Source organism: Neofelis nebulosa, chromosome 15 (assembly GCF_028018385.1).
Source record: "Neofelis nebulosa isolate mNeoNeb1 chromosome 15, mNeoNeb1.pri, whole genome shotgun sequence".
Classification (NCBI taxonomy): Eukaryota; Metazoa; Chordata; class Mammalia; order Carnivora; family Felidae; genus Neofelis; species Neofelis nebulosa.
Window position 1 is genome coordinate 45850014 of NC_080796.1, and position 21855 is coordinate 45871868.

At 35.3% G+C, this 21855-nt stretch overlaps 1 protein-coding gene across 1 annotated transcript in view; it reads right to left on the reverse strand.

Annotated features, from left to right (window-relative positions):
- Positions 1 to 21855, reverse strand: part of KIF14 (kinesin family member 14) — a 56935-nt gene that overhangs the window by 12097 nt on the left and 22983 nt on the right. The window contains exons 15-25 of the mRNA XM_058700513.1: positions 21182 to 21284; positions 19739 to 19899; positions 17580 to 17727; positions 16885 to 17037; positions 15056 to 15182; positions 12554 to 12647; positions 11841 to 11973; positions 10388 to 10488; positions 5122 to 5216; positions 1261 to 1485; positions 591 to 775 (exon numbers count right to left, since the gene is read on the reverse strand). Coding sequence (XP_058556496.1) covers positions 591 to 775; positions 1261 to 1485; positions 5122 to 5216; positions 10388 to 10488; positions 11841 to 11973; positions 12554 to 12647; positions 15056 to 15182; positions 16885 to 17037; positions 17580 to 17727; positions 19739 to 19899; positions 21182 to 21284 — 1525 coding nt within the window. The remainder of the gene's footprint in view (positions 1 to 590; positions 776 to 1260; positions 1486 to 5121; positions 5217 to 10387; positions 10489 to 11840; positions 11974 to 12553; positions 12648 to 15055; positions 15183 to 16884; positions 17038 to 17579; positions 17728 to 19738; positions 19900 to 21181; positions 21285 to 21855) is intronic.

Consider the following 21855-nt stretch of genomic DNA (forward strand, 5'->3'; position numbering starts at 1 on the left):
AGGTGTGGAACAGAGCCACCATGCCTCCTTCCAGATTTTATGTGACAGCCAAGAAGCTTTTATCTTACTTCTTCTTCACAGCCATGCCTAATCTCACTTGATATAAGGTAAACAGGAAAAAAAAAATTACTTTTCTTGACCATATACCAGTGGGCTTGTGACTCGACTCATTCAGCACAAGTTGATACCCAATATATAACCAAAGCAAGACTCCGCCTTTCTTCCCAATCGCCATTATTGAGGACTAGCATAGTATAATATGTTACTGGTTATAAAACAGGAAAGACTACATATCCTGTGCCTCCATTTCTTCATTTATAAAATGGTGATTAAGAAAAGTACGTACTTCTAAAGTTGTTAAGAGAATTGAATGAGTTAATATTTGTCAATCACTGAGAATTCTCAGTGCCTGGCACAGAGGCAATAAATAATAAACAATCATAGAAAACCACACTTTCAGAATTGCAAAACAGAAATCACTTCTGAAAATCCTACAGATCTAATTTTAGGGAAGATGCAGACAGTAGAAGGTCAATAAATACTTGCTGAATAAATGACTTCTTCAAATGACAATCAGCAAATCAACTTACCTGCAAAAATAACTGTAAGTAGCCTCCTAGTTTTTTAACCTCTTGTCTCAGTTCATCTTCAAGTCTTGCTGTGCTGGTACAAGGTAGAATATCATCCAGCCAGTGTTTGATTAGAACCACAAGCTGCTCAAAAGCACATGTGACCTGGATAGTAAGTGACTGGGTTGCTCGATCAGAAGAGAACACTTCGAAAGAAGAAGGAAAATTATTGGAAGAAATAATCTCCAAATAAAAGATTATTCTAGTCTAGGGGCACCTGGGTGGCTCAGTCAATTGAGCATCCGACTTCGGACGCTTTGACTTAGGTCATGATCTCACAGCTCGGTGAGTTCGAGTCCCATGTCGGGCTCTATGCTGACAGGTCGGAGCCAGGAGCCTGCTTCGGATACTGTGTCTCCCTCTCTCTCTGCCCCTAACCCACTCTCATTCTGTCTCCATCTCTCTCAAAAATAAATAAACATTTAAAAGAAAAATTTATTAAAAAAAAAAAAAAAAAAGATTATTCTAGTCTAGGATTCAGGTTAGGGTTAAGGTTAGGATTTAAAATGTTTAAGAAACATTTTACCATAGTCAGAAAATGCATGCCAAATGTGGCAATCATTCAAAAGCAAATGTAATGTGCAGAAAATAGTCATTCATGTAAGTTAATAAAAGCAGTAAGGTTGCTTACAGTTATCTTGACTTTCTTCATCTTGTTCTTCATGAGCTTTGGAAATGGCAAATAGCCCATGATAAATTTTAAGAAAATTATTAATCAGGCTGTCTGCCAGGCTTTTTTCTTCATCATAACTCTGTCCAAGAAAATCTAACGATGACCCAATCAATTCTTTGCAAATTCCAGGAAGAAAAGATTCTGCTGAACTTGGGGAAATGGTGCTCGATTTCTCCAGTAAGCCTATATGGGCAGAAAATAGCCATGTTAAGCCTACTTTTCAGGCACAACACTTTCCAACAAATACATTAATGCAAGCATATTATGGACTCATTCGTCAGTAATTTCAAAGCAGGCTGTTCTTATTTCAATACACCCTTACTTCTATATGCCAAAGTGAAAACACAAGTCCATAAAGGAAGTCAATTAATCTTTCAATGGCATCAATCCATAGGTTAGTAGTTCAATATAAATAACAGACAATTCAAATAAACTAAATAACCACTGGTTCAATCTCCTTCTTTATTTACTTTTTGGGAACACCTAAGAAACAGTGAATTGGTGGAAACAATGGCAGTTACATGAAATAAAATAATATAAAAATAATAAATATAAATACCATAATGTAAAGTTAATTTAATTCATAAGCTGTAAACATAGGCAATAATAAAGCAAACTATAATAAGAGGAATGTCTCAATAGCTCTACTTTTAATAGTTCCATCTCTAAGTATACTATAATCAAAATAGGCTAAAGCCAATTATCTACAGTTAATATATCACATCTCTGGGAGACAGACTTTCACCATAATTTTCTAAGCACTATCCAAATCAGAAGTAAATGGAAAAGCTTGAAAGAGCTCATTTGGAGCCTCTGGAAATAACTTTATACTAGAATGCTAACTCATGAGTATAATGATTCTCATTTAATAAATAAGATTATTTTTTTGATACAGTTCATAGGCAATACAAACAGCAAACTAAAAGGAAGGTAGAATGAGGGCAAAGGATGGGGACTATTAAGAGTCTAGAACAGGGCACGTAGCTGGCTCGGTCAGTAGAGCATAAGAATCCTGATCTCGGGATCAGCCCCATGTTGGGGGTAGAGTTTACTTAAAAAACAAAACAAAACAAAATAAAAGTATTTAAAAAAAAAGAGTCTAGACCAAAGATGAATTTGATTTGGGAAGAGAAAAAGCTCTATACTGCAAGGTAATAATATTATGATAATAATGATTATAATCTAGTCATCATAAATAGTTACCAATATAATCTCTGTTTAAGAAAGTAATGATGTTAATGCATTCTAAAATCCAGCATCAGGGCACCTGGGTGGCTCAGTTGGTTAAGTGTCCAATACTTGATTGGGGCTCAGGTCATGATCTCATGGTTGATAGAAAGCTACACGCACTGACAACACAGAACCTGCATGGGATTCTCTCTCCTTCTTCCTCTGTCCCTCCCCCACACACCCCACCTCATGCTTGCATGCTCTCTCTTGAAATAAATAAATAAATAAATAAATAAATAAATAAATAAATAAATAAATAAATAAATAAATATTAAAACAAAACAAAACAAAACAGAACAGTAGCAGGGAGCCTGGGTGGCACAGTCGGTTAAGCATCCAACTTCGGCTCAGGTCATGATACCGCAGTCTCCAAGTTTGAGCCCCGTTTGGGGCTCTGTGCTGACAGCTCAGAGCCTAGAGCCTGCTTCGGATTCCGTGTCTCTGTCTGCCCCTCCCGCTCACAATCTGCCTCTCCAGCTCTCTCAAAAATAAATAAACATTTAAAAAAAATTTTTTTAACTGGCTAAAAAGAGTCTCTTATGGTTTGTTTCCTGTCTTTAAAATAAATAAATAGGGGCGCCTAGGTGGCTCAGCGTCCGACTTCGGCTCAGGTCATGATCTCATAGTTCGTGAGTCTGAGCCCTGCGTAGGGCTCTGTGCTGACAGCTCGGAGCCTGGAGCCTGCTTCTGGTTCTGTGTCTCCCTCTTTCTCTGCCCCTCCCCTGCTCATGCTGTCTCTCTGTCTCAAAAATAAATAGGGGCGCCTGGGTGGCGCAGTCGGTTAAGCGTCCGACTTCAGCCAGGTCACGATCTCGCGGTCCGGTCCGTGAGTTTGAGCCCCGCGTCAGGCTCTGGGCTGATGGCTCAGAGCCTGGAGCCTGTTTCCAATTCTGTGTCTCCCTCTCTCTCTCTGCCCCTCCCCCGTTCATGCTCTGTCTCTCTCTGTCTCAAAAATAAAAATAAAAAACGTTGAAAAAAAAAAATTAAAAAAATAAATAAATAAAACATTAAAAAAATTAAAAAAATAAAATAAAATAAAAGTAAAATAAAATATATAAATAATTTTTTAAAATAAAATAAATAATAAATAGATAAAATCCAGCATCAACATTTTACAAAGCCTTGCAAAACTCTAGTTTAAAAATATGGCCCTGGGTGCCTGGGAGGCTCAGTCGGTTAAGCGCCCTACTCTTGATTTGGGCTCAGGTCATGGATTCACAGTTTGTGAGTTCAAGCCCCACATTGAGCTCTGCTGACAATGCAGAGCCTGCTTGAGATTCTCTCTGCTCCTACTCCACTTGCCGGCGTGCACGCTCCCTCTCTCAAAATAAATAAATAAACTTAAATTTTTTTTTTCATTAAAAAAATATAAATATATGGCCCTTAAGGTGAGAAGTTAAGACATTTGCTCAACTTCCCAGAGCTGAAAAGTGCACCCTCCAGAACCTGCAGCCCGGGCGAGTCCATACTAAATGCAGATGGGGGTTTCTGTTTCCCTCTTTGAAAACTGCGAACAAGCAAAGACCTTTTGTATTTTACTTAATTTTTAAATATGGCCCTTAAAAAGGCAGCTTTAATTCATCTGGAAAAACTACTTTTGTAAAACCTCTTACTCTCAAATAATATTGAATAAATAACGATACCACAGATACATTACCTTTTATTGTGCTGGTAAACAAAAAGCCTACAGCTTATTTTGTTTCCCTTAGATTAAATAAGTATTAAGATAATTATCTTCCTAAAAAGTAATTTTGGGTTTAAAAAGAAAGAAACTAAATTTCTCTATTTTAAAGTCAAGATGAAATATAATTTCTTTTACGACCACTTGTATCCCATTAGTGCCCTTATCACACAGATTATTAACTTATACAGCAACTTTAAAACTTTTTGTTTCCTAAGGTATAGTTTATCCTCTGTAAAGTGTGCACATCTTAAGTATACAGCTTATTGCTTTCACATATGTGCGCGCCCCCACTTAGATCAATGTGTGCAAGGTTTCCACAAGCACATTCCAACAGGTTCCCTCTGGAGCCATTATTCTCTTCCGAACTGCTCTGGCTTCTGTCACCATACATCAGTTGTGCCTGTTCCTGAGCTTCACAGAAATATAATCATACAGTATGTACTTTTTGTTTCCTGGTTTCTTTCACTCAATGGAACGTTTTTGGGATTCATCCAGGTTGTTGAGTGAAGTAGGCGTTTTTCTCTTTTATTGCTGTATAGCCCCTACTACCTGGTAGTAATTTCAACTCTTACAGGTAGTTACACATGCAAATTTACAGGGTGTCCACCTTCTATAGGAAAATTAATACTGTCATCCATATTCACATAAAATAATTATTTGCTGGAAAAATTCCTGTAATTTTTTCTTTTAAACTTTCCTTCCACATTTGAATTAGGCACTCTATTAAAAGGCTCTGAGCACAGAATTTTAGACATGGAAAGGGCCACCCAGCCCACCCTCTTCACTTTGCAAAAAAAGTGAAAGTTTGGATGAAATGATTTGCAACAAGAACATGACACAAGGTAGTAACTGAGCCAGGACTTGATGCTTTTCTCAGGATATAAGAAAATTTGATGAAAAAATACCTGATGAATGGGAAGAATGCAAATTCTGAATTGGGTAGGCTTGTATATCATGTAAACAACCAGAAATTCTCCTGTTCTTCATCAAACTTTTGCTCCTAAAAAAGATAAACCATAAAATTAGTAGTTATATACTACATGGAGTAATAATATTAATAATATTCTTTTTTTTAAAAAAAAGGAACAGATTTTTTTTTAAAGTTTATTTATTTTGAGAGAGAGAGAGAGAGAGAGGGAGAGGCAGAGAGAGGGGGAGAAAGAGAATCCCAAGCAGGTTCTGTGCTGTCAATGCAGTGCCTGATGTGGGGCTCAATCCCACAAACCGCAAGATCATGACCTGAGCCAAGATCAAGAGTCAGACATTCAACCGACTGAGCCACCTGGGCACCCCAAGAATATTCTTAATTCTCTAAAGAAATTGGGTATGCACGTGTGTCTTTTCTACGGAAACCTTTTCATCAAGAAATAGTTCATTTGGTTTACTGAGCACGAACTTTACTATTTAGAGGTATTATTCTAAGCATACAGTTAGTTATTAATTAAACAATATTTGCTTGATATTTGAAGAGTATTACTATTTACAGGCTCTAGATACTGTGGTTAAACAAGCAAACATGGTTTCTGGGCTCCTTTTCTGTAACAAAATTAGGCAAATAATTACAATAAAGTGATGTTTCATGAGAGCAGAGCATGCCGTGGTAGATTCTGGAGAACTCAACCTGGCCCAAGGAGTCAGGAGGGCCTCTGGGAACAGTGACACTGAAGGATGCACAGGAGTTAGCCAAATGAGGAGGCAGGCTTGAGAAAGAAGGAAGAGTATTCAGACACGGGCGCCAGGATGCGGGAAGACCCGGCGATGAGAGAAAAGGACTGCGCGTGCAAAGAGCCAAGCGAGGTTCGGAAGGACCGCAGTCTAAGATGTGAAAGAGCAGCAAGGGATGAGGCTGGGAGGTGTGTGGGGGCCAGCTTGAGGCTGACCTCGGATGCCAATTAAGGAAGCTTGGATTTTATCCTGAGAACATCCTGGGAAGGATTCTAAACACCTGAATAAACATTCAAGTAAGTATTTGCTACACAGTGTGAAAAGCATAACACCTGTGAAGTGTAGCAGCAATAGCACAAATGGAGAGAATGACTCTATCCTTAATCACTCTTTTGGCTGCCTCTTTTCCCACAGCCCATAAAACCACTCAGATTTCTCCCTTGAGTGTGACTGGCTGTCTAGCTGTTATTCATTCTTCCTAACTGCTACTGGAAAAGGCGGCCTACTTCCAGATTGCCATTCATCTATCAATTTTCTAAACTCCAACTCCAGCCCTCATTACATCCCTGAAGACATGAGCGGTGACCTGGATCTAAATCTAGGGGATCCTTTGAAGTCTCTTTCCTGACAGAACTCTCTATTACCATCGGCCCCTCAAAGAAAAATGCTGTTTGTTGAAAAGACCGTTAAACAAAAATGCGTTCTATCTGTAGTCCTCTAAATGTTTCAAATTTAATTTTTCCCCATGAATTCCTACAAGAAAAACACAGAAATATAACTGATAACGGGGCGAGGAAAAATCAACTCTCAGTATGACTGGTAGTAGGGAGAGGAAATGTCAATTCTCAAAAGTAAGTTTTTTGTACTTAGGGACGAAAGGAAAGGGTATATTATTACAATAAGTCTAAACTAGGAAAACTTACTCTTTTAACACTATCTGGTTAAACAATGTTTAAACACAAATAAAATGCTTGTTACGTTCTTTTCACAGAATTTTCACTTAACCTCAGGGGAAATTTTACTTTTAACTGTCCACAATACATATCAAAATTTATAGGCAGCCAAACCAGTCTATTTTATTGCAGAACAGCTGTGCGTATTGTGGCCGGGTAGCAGTTCCATAATTAAGAATCTGTCAGTGTTTCCATTACCTGGAGGCATTCTCAGAGTTTGCAATTCTGTCATAAACATTCTTACAAGGCTGAAACTTCATATACAAGGTCTCTGACCAAGAGCAATTCATTTTTTTAAAAAAATATGATACTTTTAAATTATAGAAGTTCTCAAAAAAACCTCTTTACCAAACGAAAACACCTGGATTTCAAAATCTTAAAAAATATTAAAAGAAGCTTTGGCTTTTCAGCAACAATTTAAACTTCTGCTGGTTCCCTAATTCTTTTTTTATTTTTTTTAATGTTTATTTATTTATTTATTTTTAATAATTTATTTTTTAATTTACATCCAAGTGAGCATACAGTGCAACAATGATTTCAGGAGTAGATTCCTGGTCCCTAATTTTTTCTGAAGTTAGCAGAAAATAAGATGTAAATCACCAACTTTCACTAAGCTAAAATTTTGATGTTCATGATTTATTTATTTTTACTTAATTTAAAATTCCAGTCTAGTTAACATCCAGCATTCTATCAGTTTCAGGTGCACAATACCGTGATTCCACACTTCTGTACGTTACTCAGTGCTCATCATGCTAAGTGTTCATCCCCTTCATCTATTTCACCCGTCCTGTCACCCACCGATGTCCATTAATTATTAATGCTCATATTGTGATCCACAATTCTAAGTCTGTATCTGTTCATAATAAAAGATAATAAGAAACCAGTAATTATAAAATCTAAAAGGATTTATAATTCACCCCCTCAGGCATTTGTACTTCTGGTTTGAATTTTTGGGAGGCTTATGTTACTCCAGGTTAGCCTAAGTACCCCAAGCCCATCCACTCAATTTCCCCCACAGGCCAACTTTAGCTCATTTTGGAGAGCCCAACTCTGTTTTGAAGTCCTCCAGATAAATCACCTAAAGATATCACCATCTGTTTATTGGTATTAAATCGGAAATCAGATCTCAGATCATCTCTGAATTCCAAGATTTAATTTTACTTAATACATATTAAGCACCCAATAATAATAAGAGCTGCCATTTATTCAACACCCATCCACTGCAGTGGGAGTTTTACATACTTTATCTCTTTTTTATTTTTTTATTTTTTTTTTAACATTTATTTCTTATTGAGAGACAGAGAGAGACAGAGCATGAGCATGGGAGGGGCAGAGAGAGAAGGAGACACAGAACACGAAGCAGGCTCCAGTCTCTGAGCTGTTAGCACAGAGCCCGACATGGGGCTCGAATGCACAAACTGCCAAGACCATGACCTGAGCTGAAGTCGGACGCTTAATCGACTGAGCCACCCAGGCACCCCTACATACTTTATCTCTTAATCCTTATAACTACTTCACAACATCATCATCATCAGCCCCATGGTGGTCATAGAAGTAGCAGGAGAAGCAATTGTTTTTATATATGACCTCACTTAAACTCAGTGATAAGCTCTGTAGAATAGATACGTATTACTGTCTCCATTTGGTAGACGAGAACACTGAAGCCTTGCCCATGGCCACACTCTGCATAAATCACTATACCTGAAACTAGCATAATACTGTAAACTATACTGGAATTAAAATTTAAAACTTAATACAAAAAATTAGAACCCAGGACTGTGACATGAGCCTGTGACTTTCTTATTATACTACATTGTAGGGGATACAGATGTGTTCCCTATGCTCAAGGAATTCAGAATCTGTTTAAACGACAAGGTCTGTATTTCTTTCAGCTTGAAATACACAGCTGTTGTGTATATAACATATAAGGTAACACGTTATCAACTATTAGATCTTGGCTATTTCTTACTGCAGCTTAGGAGCTGGCATACAGCAAATAGGACAAAAGTACAGGGGGAAGAACCCCTATAAAGCAATTACATCTCTCTGAAATTTTACGAGTTTAAAATGAGTCCAAAACAAGAAAGGCCTGAAAAGGTCTGGAAACCCAAACGGATTCTGAGCTGCAGCTGACAGTGATGAAGTGGAAAAAAAAAATTATTTAACCAGAAAGATTCTGTCCTTTCATATGCAAAGGAGGGGCTATCCGGCAATGGCAGTCAAGGAAGTCAGGATCTCTGGAGTCACTCAAACCTGGATTTGAGTGCCCATTCTTCCCTTATTAGCTCTATGAGTTTGGACAAGTTACTTACCCTCTTTAAATCTTTGGCCTTTTCATCTGTAAAAGGCAGGTAAAGGACAGCACTAACCTCATAGATTTGTTGTAAGAACGACATGAGATAATACTTAGCAAGCATTCAATAAATGTTCTTGATAATGATGATGCTTCTGTTGGATGGATGAATGCCATTGACCCTTATATCCTGAAAATTCCCAAATCCCTCCTTCAAAGTTCTTGACCTGAATATACACTTGGATGCTCCCTGGAATCTCAAACTCATCAGGGTCAAAAATAAACTGATCTGAACCTCCATTTCAGGGAATACTATCTTCCCCTCACCAGTCGCCCTAGTTAGACCAGGATTCATTCTGGAGCCTTTTATCACCCTCAACCCCACAGCCAGCCAAGTTCTTGCTGGTTCTTCCTCCTGAATATGTATAAAACCAGGCTTTCCTCTCCAGTCCTTCTGCCTGGTTTAATTTTGGGTCTTTATCAACTGTTCCTCTAGTTTCCTCAGTGCCTGGTCTTTGAGGACAGAGAGTATTTTTTATTCATCTTTATATCCTCAAGACATAGCAGACAGTAGTCTTGTTTAAAAACAAACTAAGAAGTATTTATTTAAAAAGAAGTCTTTGTTTAAAAACCAAACTAAGCAGCTAAATTGGTTCCTAGACCAAGGCCTTTCTATTATACCATTTTGCCCTCTGTAATCTAAGTATCTGAGGTCTAAACAGAGCTAGTTTTTTCTCAAAAAGCATCTATTCACCATGGAAGTCTTTTGTATTTTTAGTTAATAAGCAGCCTTTGTCATATACAGAAGTTCTCTATCACCATGATTTATTCTTCTGTGGTGTTCATACTAACTTGACAGCATTTAAAGTTCTATAACTTATAATAACATATCATAAAATACACCAAGTTCTTGAAAAAGGGTAATTTAAAAGTAATAAACACTATTCATTTTTATAGGAAATTAGATTTAGTTTCTTATGTCTTAAGTCATAAATATGACTTAAAAAAAAGTTATGTTATTTATGTCTTATGTCACTCTTAAGACTTACTGGTGAAATGCCAACCATTTTTGTTCCTATTCTAACTGACTGATAAACAACTTAATGCCCCAAGTGCTGTAATTTGATCAATAACATACTATTTCTCTTATGTTACTGGGTTTCCTGCACAGACATATTCATTATGACAATAGATAGTTCTTTTAAAATAAGGAAATGATATATATGTGTACCCAGAACAAAAAAATAAAAATGTCTTTACCTCCTTCTAGAAAGGGAAGAAACTGGTGCATTTGTAATGTCAGGTTCCCATTCATCTTCAGGATCACAAAAGATATCTTCACTTTTGTTATTACTATTACTCTAAAAAAAAAAAAAATATATATATATATATGGTTTCTACTAAGTTGGGTTAAAAATATTTAGCTACTAAGAGAAAAAAAAAGTTTAAGTTTGTTACATTTCAAATTTAAAAAATTAGCAAAAGTATAGGTTACCCGATAGAAGTCTAAAAATATCCCATTCCTGATAAAACAAAAAATCAAGCACATGATGCTAGAAATTGTATTAAAAGAGCTCTACTAATAAAAGAAACAGAAACCATTAAATGATTCAAAAAAATAAACTTGGGATTTAGAAGACATAGTAAGAACAGGAAAGATAAATCCTCAGAAGGAAAATAATATGACAACATTAAAATTCAATCACTCCCTGGTTAAATATATTAATCCTGATAATAATCTGAATTTTAAGTATTTAAAGTAATATTAATTAAAGTTCTAAGAAAATACTATACATATAGAGCTTGATTCAGAAATAGTATAATTATATAGAAAAAATAATCAAAGAATATTGCAACAGCTGAAAGTAGGAAGATAATGAAGGTAACTCACAAACCATACTTTAATGCATCTATCAAAGCAAGAATGATCAAATGACTTCAATACAGTTTTTTTGTTGCTATAATTACACAAGCAATCCACATTCATTGCAGAAAATTTGGAAATTATTACATTAATTATATTAATTTTGTATATTCTGTTAATCTGTTCACACACAGTTATAATTGTGTGTTTTCAAACTTTTACATTTAAACTTAAGGGAAGAAGAAATTTCATAGACATAAAACACACTGTATCATTTGTAATGATCTTCAATGCCTATAATATGCATTTTACATAATTAAATTTATATTTCCCCATTGCTGTGCTTTTTGGTGTTTCTAATTGTTTGCTATTTTAATAGAACTAAAAATATATCTGCACATATTAGTTTTTAAATATTTTTTATTTTTATTTTTTTGAGAGAAAGAGAGAGAGAGAGGGAAAAAGAGAGAGAGAGAGAGAGAGAGAATGAGCTGGGGAGGTGCACAGAAAGAGAGGGAGAGAGAATTCTAAGCAGGCTCCACACTGTCAGTGCAGAGTCAGATGCGGGGACCAAACTCACGAATCGTGAGATCACGACCTGAGCTGAAGTCAGACGCTTAACAGACTGAGCCACCCAGGCGCCCCTACATTCATAACTATATTAAAACAAATCAATAGAAGCCCATCTATAGGCAAAAGTAAAGTAAACATACATAATTGGTAATACCGGTTGGTTTGGGTAATGTAAATTGCCTTTTCCTTTATTTACCAATTTTCTTTACTAAGAACATGTCACTTACATATTTTTTATTTCAAAAAGTTTATAGAGATTTTAATAACATTCCAAACCTCATAAAGTTCTTTCATTGCTGCCAGCTTAGATTCAAATTTTTCCAGACTCCAGAAAGTTGAGATCCCTAGTTGTAAGTTACGAACCCGCACAGAAGTGTCCGAACTACTTCCTTTATCTGATACATCATGTCTGAAAGAAAAACCAAAGAAAACTGCTTACCCTAAAACATACATACACATTTATACTAAGGGTTTTCTGAATTAGAATAACTTCCATGAAAATGCAGTCCACTGATTAAATATCTCTCTCCACTGTTAACATTTTTATTAAAGTAAAACTCATGTCTAGTATATATAAGAATAACTTCTTATATAAAAATTTTAAAAATCAAATTCTAATCACGTATATTTCTTTCCAAACTTGTAATAAGTTTGTAACTCAAAAGAAAATTAGTAAATTTCTAAAACATCTAAAATTATTGTTTATAAAATAAGTATATTTTATTGTATACTTAAATATACTTAAAAATGCTTAAAATAAATATTTATTTTATAAGCATACTTAGTACAGTATGGCAATTGCCGAAAGTCTTTTACTCCAGAGTGAGTCCGGAAAGGGGTATCTGCGAGTGTTGTTGGGGATTCTGATACTGTTCTAGGCAGGCACTACAGATACTGTACCTTTATGGAAACTAAATTTAGAAAGCAATCATATGAGGGTCAGTTAGTTTAAAACAAAGAATTACTGTATAATTAAGATAATTGCTCACCTGCCAAAAACATAATATTTTTTAAATTTGTTGCTGATGGCATTCGCTTCCTGAATCATCATTGAGAGTTTCATGGAGCTCCAATTTGGCTGAACTAGTAGAAAGCACAAAGAGAAGATTCAAAATACACATATGAGCCCTAACTTCTATCATTAGGCAGACCAACTCCTGAAAAAAATATATTGATTTCAAATAAATGGCTTTAACTATTTATTGCAGAAAGTAAGGGCAATATGTGAGTAACTTTTCCTCAAGCCTGAAATAAAATACTCTTCATAGAAAATGAGGTCTTTCACCTGTGGAGATACAGAAAAAAGGTGCTGAAGGTGACACAGAAAGTTGATACAGAAAAGATTTTGTAAGAGAGGAAATGCCAAAGACAATGCTTTTTCTGCTATCTTTAAAGATTTGTTTTTCTCATTTATTTCTTTCCTAACTTCTAATTTGTTTAAAATTTTAGGTAAAGTATACTACAGCCTTACTTATATAGAACTACAATCTTTTTTTTATTTTGCCTGAAAATTAAAACAAACAAACATATGTTTCAGGACATCAGAACAAAAAAGGGAAATAACTTAGGCCACAATTCCACTTTCCTAAGTTACATTTCAGATTTTATCATAAATATTTTCTGTTTTACTCAAACTTATAACCAATATTCCACTAGAACACTTTTTTTTGAAAGGATAAAACTCATTATTCACATGGTAAAAAAAATCAAGTATTCATTGCAAGGCACTGTTTTTAGGCCCTAAGAGGAATAAAAAGATTTATTAGTAAGTGTATTTTTTTAACCTCTTGCAACAGATATAACAACAGTTATACTATATAATAGTTTTAAATGTGTTTAAAAATAGAAGTTATAAAAAGTATACAATACAACTACCAAATATTCTGCTAAAAAACTGAATGTGAGTCTGACAGGCCTGCAGAAATAACAACTACTTTATGGGGAATCTAGGGGCAGAGGAACCTGTTAGGCAACACCATGGAGATACAACAGCAAAATCCAGAATGTGGGAAACTACAGGATAAATAACCTGATTTTTTCAACAAACAAATTACAAGGGGAAAGAGAAAAAAAAGAAGAGCAAATTTATAGATTAAAAGAGACTTAAAAAGGGACACTTGGCTGGCTCAGTCAGTAGAACATGTGACTCTTAATTTCAGGGTGGTGAGTTCAAGCCCCATGTTGGCGTAGAGCCTACTTAAAAAATAAATAAAATAAAAATAAATAAATAAAAGAGACTTCAAAGGCATATCCACCAAACACAACATGTGGATCACACTTGTATCCTGATTCAAACAAACAAGACATAAAAAAAAATTATGATATAACCCAGGAAATTTGAATGTAGACTAGAAATCTGATGAGTGTAAGAAATTATTATTAATTTTTTAGGTTTGATAATAATATCATGGTGATGGTTAAAGAGTGACAGCGAAAGAGAGAAAAGAGAGTCCTCATCTAATTCAGAGATACACAGTGAAGTGTTGATAGATCAATGGTAGAAGGTCTTAGACTTGCTTCAAAGCAGTCCAAGGAGGCCGGGGGACTGAGCATAACCAAAACAGGACCGAACATGTTGGTAATTGCTAAAGTTGGATGATAGGGATATAAGATCTGTTGTAGTAATTGCTCTACTTTTACAGTTTGTTGAAAATTTTCCATAATGAAAAACATTTACATTACAAACATGCGTGTTCTATACAGCAGTGTAGAAGTATACGTGAAAAATAACATCCAAGTGAAAAAGAAGATGAACTACACAATGATTAGGTTCCATTTAAATACAAGAACTAAAAATTAGATTATTTTTTTAATGTTTATTTATTTTTGAGAGAGAAAGAGAACACGAGTGAGGCAGGGCAGAGAGAGAGGGAGACACAGAATGTGAAGCAGGTTCCAGGCTCTGAGCTGTCAGCACAGGGCCTGATGTGGGGCTGGAACTCATGAACCATGAGATCATGACCTGAGCTGAAGTCAGACACTTAACCAACTAAGCCACCCAGGTGCCCCAGAAAAAGAGATTGTATTTAAAAACACGTTACATGGGGCACCTGTGTGGCTCAGTCAGTTAAGCGTCTGACTCTTGATTTCGGCTCAGGTCATGAATTCATGTTTTGTGGGATCTAGCCCCACGTCAGGCTCTGTGCTGATAGTACAGAGCCTGCTTGGGACTCTGTCCCTCTCTTTCTGCCCCTTTTCTGCTTTCACTCTCTCTCTCAAAATAAATAAATAAGCATTTTAAAAAAATAAAAACATCTTACACATTAAAATAACACTTGAAATTTTGTTTACTATTTGCCTTTGTAACTAAACATTCTAAAATATGAATATTCTAAAACAGTCATGCCTACAAACTTATTTATTTAGATCCAAAAGGTCAGCAACATCTAGAATAAACCATTTGTAATATACAAAGGCAAGTAACTTTTTAGTAATTATATGAAATAACATATAAAACTTGAAAATGCCTGCTAAAATCATCATATACTCACTTAAAAAAGTTTTATCCCTATTACTCTGATTTTGCTGTAGGATTTGTACTTCTTTAGCAATTTTTTGCTTCTCAGTTTCTAAAGCTTCCAGAATTCTTGCATGGCGGATGCTGTGGTCTTCTAAAGCCTAATTGGTATTCATTCACATAGACCCACACATGAGAATATACAAAAAGAGAAATTATAATTGATAATGGTAACACAGTATAATTAAACCTCACTTTCATACAAGTTTTGTATATTTTATTAAGCAAAAAAATGTTTTTAAAAAGTGATTTATAAAATATCTTTATGAAATTTGCCCCATAACAAAATCATTAGGAATTTCTGATGACATAAATTAATCTTGTTCTTCCCATTGATAGGAAGTAAAAAAAAAAAAAAAAAAAAAAACCTTCAGGAAAAAAAAAAGAGAAAAAAACTGCTCAAAAGAGTTCATTTGTTGACTAAATAGACTTACATTTAAAAGACACCAAGAAAACCTCATTTGATACAAATAGCCCATTAATAATTACTGTTTTCAAGATTTAAACAGCTTTTTTTTTCTTTTAAGACTCTCAAGTGATTCACTAGGTACTTTGTGTCCTAGGGTAACGTACCATCACTACATTATTGTATCAGAACTTTGGGGTTACTAGAGGTATTTTCTTCTACCCATACTCTTGCCACAAAACTTGGAAAAAAGAAAAATAAAATTGCCACTTGAGGATAAAACTTTGAGGTTAAGATACAAGGAATCAAAGCAGAGATAAAAACAGCACTTCTCAAACTTTAGTATTTGTCAGAATTCCATGCAAGACTTGTTAGAATGGATTCTGGGCCCCGCTTCCAGAGCTTCTGATTTAGTAGTTTCTGGAGTGGGGACTTAGACTGCATTTCGAACAGTAATGCTGATGTAGCTGGTCTAGAGACCATACTTTAAGAACCACTAATATAAGAAGAAAGAATAGCCAAAGGTTGATTAAAAGGTAATTGAAGATATTAAAATACTGACATTCTGGTTTTATGCTTCAGTCTTGTGAACTTGATTAATGTGAGTCAGTGCCTGGAAGATGCCTCTGTCCTCACTGAGATGACAAAAGTTTCAGTGATTGAGTTCATACAACTGGGATAACAAACACCCTACTGTGAGTTCTCTTAAGAGTCACTCAGGCAAGTAGCCTGCTGGCCACTCTTTTCACAGATGGAGAAAGCTTCATTCTGACATTAGAATGTGACCCAGTATTAGAGCTGCGTCTTTCTTCCTTCCACATACTGTGCCCTAGCACTATTTCATTCACTTATATTATTTGGCATGACTGATCACAGGATAGTTGTGGAAGCATAACAAGGAAAAAAAAAAACGGTAATAGAACCAGCTAGAAATAAGAGCTCTGTCCCTTTTGAAATATCTGTGTGATGATGTGAGAGCAGAGCTGTGAGCATTACCCGGATGTAAGCTTTCAGGCAAGAAAAGCCCTTCATTCATATATATATATATATATATATATATATATATATATATATATATATATATATACACACACACACATACACACACACACACATATATATATATAAAACGTATAAAATGTATATATTTATATATAAAATGTATATATAATATATAAAATGTATATATGTATAAAATGTATAAAATTTTATACATGTGTATATATATATATATATATGTATGAAGTGATCTTAATCAAAACAAAAAGAAGAGCCCTTCTCATCTGGAGACCCAGATTCAGCCATCTCCTCTCAGGTCCCTTAAGTTCTTAAAAAAAAAAAAAAAAAAATCCAACTGTTGCTCAGAATACAGCCAAGTACCTACAAAATGAAATTACCTGTTTTGCAGCCAAAGTCTCCATTTCTAATCGCTTTTTGTTGACATATATTTCTTGCTCAAGACGCTGTTTTGCCTTTTCTAATTCCTCGATTTTGTCATTAGCCTTTTGGTTATTTATTTCCTGCATTTTCTTCCTTTGAGACTCTTCTTTCTTTGAAGAACAATAATAAAAAATAACTAGGGCAAAAATACACAGCATTTTCCCAAAAATAATATAAAAGTGTACGAGAGTCCATTTCTTTAATCAGTGTGTAAGAAATCCACTCACCAATAGAAAGTTGCCCTGTAGTTCCTCTGCCTAATTCAGCCTGACTAATCTAACTTAGAATAAGTATCACAAGTCAAACCTTGTAGAGCATTCTCCTCTAAAATGGGATGTGGGAATGCAAGATGTCCCTTTTGAAATATTTGTGTAATGATGTGAGAGCAGAGCTGTGAGCATCACCAAGATGTAAGCTTTCAGGCAAGAAGGGCCTTCTCATAAAAAAGAACAGAAGCTTTTCGATTTTTCTTCGTCTTCCAGCAGCCATTTGTCTACTGCTAACTTGCTTTCTAAAGTAAAATTAAAGAAAGCCAGGACCCACTGTGGTTTTATCTCTAATCTTTGACATCTCGGGATACAATCAATTTTACAGCCAATACGTTACTTGGGGTGCACCCGCAGAGAAAGAGAAAACCAGTTCTGCCTTTTACCAGTTCTGCTTCCAATGCTTTTATTTTGTTTTCATATGCAGCTTTTTGAGAGGAAAGCTCTTGCCGAGCCATTTCTTTTGCAATTTGGATTCCTTGTATCATTTCTTCCTTCGCTCTCAATTGTGCCTCTTTTATTTCTGCTTCAAGTCTACAAAGTAGCAAGATATTCACAGAATATATTAAGAATCCTCTATATACCATAGTTCTTAATCAATTTAAAATGTTTCCACTAAACAAAAATTTTAAACTCAAAATTTTCCCATACTCAACCAACAGTATTCTTAAACTTTTACTGCTCTTAGAATTGTTTACACCACGCAATATAAAAGGATAAAAATTTGCTTATTTCTAATTCGGTTACTAGAGCAGATACCTGATATTTAAGTAAATATATTTTTCTAATCTTAAAGAAAATAAGTCATATAAAAATATGATGTCATAGTGAACACTGCAGTAAATCTTATAGCTAACATTACAATAAACATAAAATTTTATGTTTAATAATGGTTACTACAAAAATTTTATTTCAAATATCAGTAACTTTTAATTCACGTTTAAGTCACAGATTAGGAAAAAATTGAAATAACTAAAAATAATATGAGAGCTGATAAAACAGATAGTATATGTTTTCAACCATCTATAATAATTTGACATTTTGATAAGTCAAAACATTAAATTAGTATTGTCATCTTTCAATATGTAAGGGAAAAAGCATCAAGAAATATAGAAAACTAAAAGCTTCTTTCTTCCCAATAAAATCAACGCTTTAGCAAGTACTGTATAGAAATTTCCATTCCCAATTTTACTGAAAAAAAGAATAGCAAAAGAAAGGAGGCTAGCAGTGACCAGGGCCCAGGGCAGGAGGGGGGCCAGAGGGAGAATGGAGAGTCAGTTTAATGGGTACAGAGTTTCATTTGGGGGTGATGAATAGTTTGACGGCTGTACACATTGCAAACATACTTAATACCATTGAAATGTACATTTTAAAATGGTTAAAGTAGTAAATTTTATGTTACATTATATTGTACCATAATGTTTTTTAAAAAGAGCAAAAGCAAGTTCAGACTTTTAAAAGATAAACAAAGTAGGGGGATGCTTGGGTGGCTCAGTTGGTTGGGCGACTGACTTTGGCTCAGGTCATGATCTCACAGTTCATGAGTTTGAGCCCTGCATCAGGCTCTGTGCTGACAGCTCAGAGCCAGGAGCCTACTTCAGATTCTGTGTCTTCCCCTCTCTCTACCTCTCCTCTGCTCATGCTCTGTGTCTCTCTCTCAATAATAAATAAATGTAAAAAAAATTAAAAAAAAAAAAAAAGATAAAGTAGGATTAGCCCAGTCCATAACAGTCATTCTGATTCCTCCTCTTTTCATCTTCTTTGTTCATCAAGCCTGGTTGATTCTTCCTCCTTGATACTCTCTCTCAGATCCCACCACACTGTACTTCTCTGACTTCGACAATCTCTGAACTGCATTTGCAATCTACACTCACTCTGACTCGAATCCATTCTCCAGACTTGGATCATGATGAGCTCTAAAAACGTGATTTCTGATCATGTCTGTCTCTTGTCTGCTTAAAATTCTTTAATGACTCCATATTCTTTAAGATAAAGTCCAAACTCCATAGTATTTTATTTATGTATACTTCACCAATTAGTTTACTAGGATACTGCTTAAATTAGAAATCCTACAATATTGCAGGAACTAAAAATGGGGCAAAGAAAAAAAAGGTTACACTCTCCCTGTTCTGCTGGCTAACTTCTAACAGTCTCCTGGGACTCCATTCCATTGGATGTCTTCTTATCACCTAGAAAACTTTGCTGATTCCTGGTTGGGGCTAGGAGTACCCCTCACTCCATAAACTGCACACAGTGCAGGACTCTGTCATGGAACTCTATCACAACTATCTCTCAGACCATGAGATGATAAATTCCTCCAGGGGAGTAGTTAACTTTCAGCCATGTTTTGTATTTCCTAGTATGGTGACAGATACATAACATCTGCTCAATAAATGCTGTTAAATGAATGAATGTGCCAAGAGAAAGATCATATCACCAGAAACTAACACCCAAAGAATTAATACTGGAGACACACAATATGATTAACTCTCTCTTGTAGACTGCTCTCATATTCTTACTATTTCTTATTAACAATAATACTTACTGTGATCTCTGTGCCATGAGCAACTCATTTTTTGCAAATTCAAAGTCTTTCGGACCCTCACTTATAAGAGTATCTCTACCAGATGGCCTTTTTCCTTTCTGGACTTCTACTGGATGATTAAATCTAAAATAATGATCTCCACCAAGAATCACCCGATCACCCTAAAGCACACAAAAAATTTACTACTTGAGGTGAGTTTGAACCACAAACTTACATGGGACAAATCATTAATCTCAACAATTCAATATAATCTAATATGGTAATAATAAACATACAAATCATAGCAACTAACATTAAATATTTTCTATATGCCAATCACTTGTTAAACAACTTACATATACATTATCTCATTTATGTCTCACAACAACCCAATGAGACACTACTATTATTTCAACTTTAGGAATGAGGAAGCTAAAGAGCACAGAACTTAATTAACAATAAGCACTTGCTGAGCTTACAATTTGCAAACACTGTGTTAAGAGCTATACATTATTTCATTTAAGCCTCCCCTACCCCGAAAAGTAGGATATATATGAAGTGACCAAATGTCTTGCTTTGTCTGCAACACACTGGTTTATGCCTGTTCTCCCACTGTAATTATTGAAAATGTTCTCGGGGTACCAGGGTGGCTCAGTCGGTTGAGCTCAGGTCATAATCTCATGGTCTGTGGTTTCAAGCCCTGCATCGGGATCTGTGCTAACAGCTCAGGGCCTGAAGCCTGCTTCAGATTCTGTGTCTACTTCTCTCTTTGCCCCTCCCCGGCCTATGCTTTCTCTCTCTCAAAAATAAATAAATAAACATTAAAAAAAAAAAAAAGAAAAGAAAATGCTCTCAAAAGTGTCCCGCTTTGGGTGATATATAATCACCCTAGTTAAATAATTTTTTTCAGGGGCGCCTGGGTGGCGCAGTCGGTTAAGCGTCCGACTTCAGCCAGGTCACGATCTCGCGGTCCGTGAGTTCGAGCCCCGCGTCGGGCTCTGGGCTGGTGGCTCGGAGCCTGGAGCCTGTTTCCGATTCTGTGTCTCCCTCTCTCTCTCTGCCCCTCCCCCGTTCATGCTCGGTCTCTCTCTGTCCCAAAAATAAATAAAAAACGTTGAAAAAAAATTTAAAAAAAAAAAAAATAAATAATAATTTTTTTCAAAGATCACCTAGCAAATGACCAGGGCTTCAGCCTTGTCTGGCCTCTAATTCCAAAGCCCAGCTCTTTACTGGACATATAATGATGTTATCAGTGGTCAGCTCTTCAGGTACTGGTTTACACTGATACAACCTGTGTCTTTACACAAAGGCAATTAGTAAATTAATAGAAAAGATAATTTTAGAACTAAAAAATCCTTAATCTAGTTCACTACCTTATCTTAGGAGAAAACTGGGATTCACATGAAGTAAACAACTTGCCCAAAGTGAAACAATTTGTTATATTTTTATCACCAGCTAACTTACATGATGTAATACTGTGGATTCCAAAATATGTTTTCCATTTATATATGTCTTTGCCTCTCCAACTGGGATGATACTCACTATCCCATCAGAATTGTTTATAATACTGTTAAGATAAGAAGCACATTGTTATAATTACAAGACAGATGAAAAAGTAAGAAACGGGCAATATGAAATCATCCTGCTTGGGCTATTCCTTTGGTGTTAAGGTTCATATCAATTTCTGACCAAAAAAACTTAAAATTCTTTTATTTTCCTCCAACTATATTTTGAACCTCTGGTGAAAAAAAGCCTGGCTTATTTAGCAATTCTGTCCACCAGTGGTGGGAAGGATGTTCACTATATATATTTTGATAACAACTACTTTAAAAAATACCAATCCTCTCCCCAAAAATAAAATGAAATAAATTCAAGGAAAAAACATTAGAAGATTGACAATAGTGACCTATGAATGAAACAGTTTAAGTGTTTTATTTTTTAATTTCTGGTTTTATGTAGGAGTTTTAAAGATGCATAGGAAAACAAACATTCTCTTCTCATGAAAAGTAGGGTAATACAGAAGGAAAAGCATGGAAGCACTTAGATGCTTAGATTAGACTCCTTAAATCTAATTAACTGGACCCTGACACTATGGAAAATCAGCTATAAATGCTACACGTTCCTTTGAGTCTTTTTAT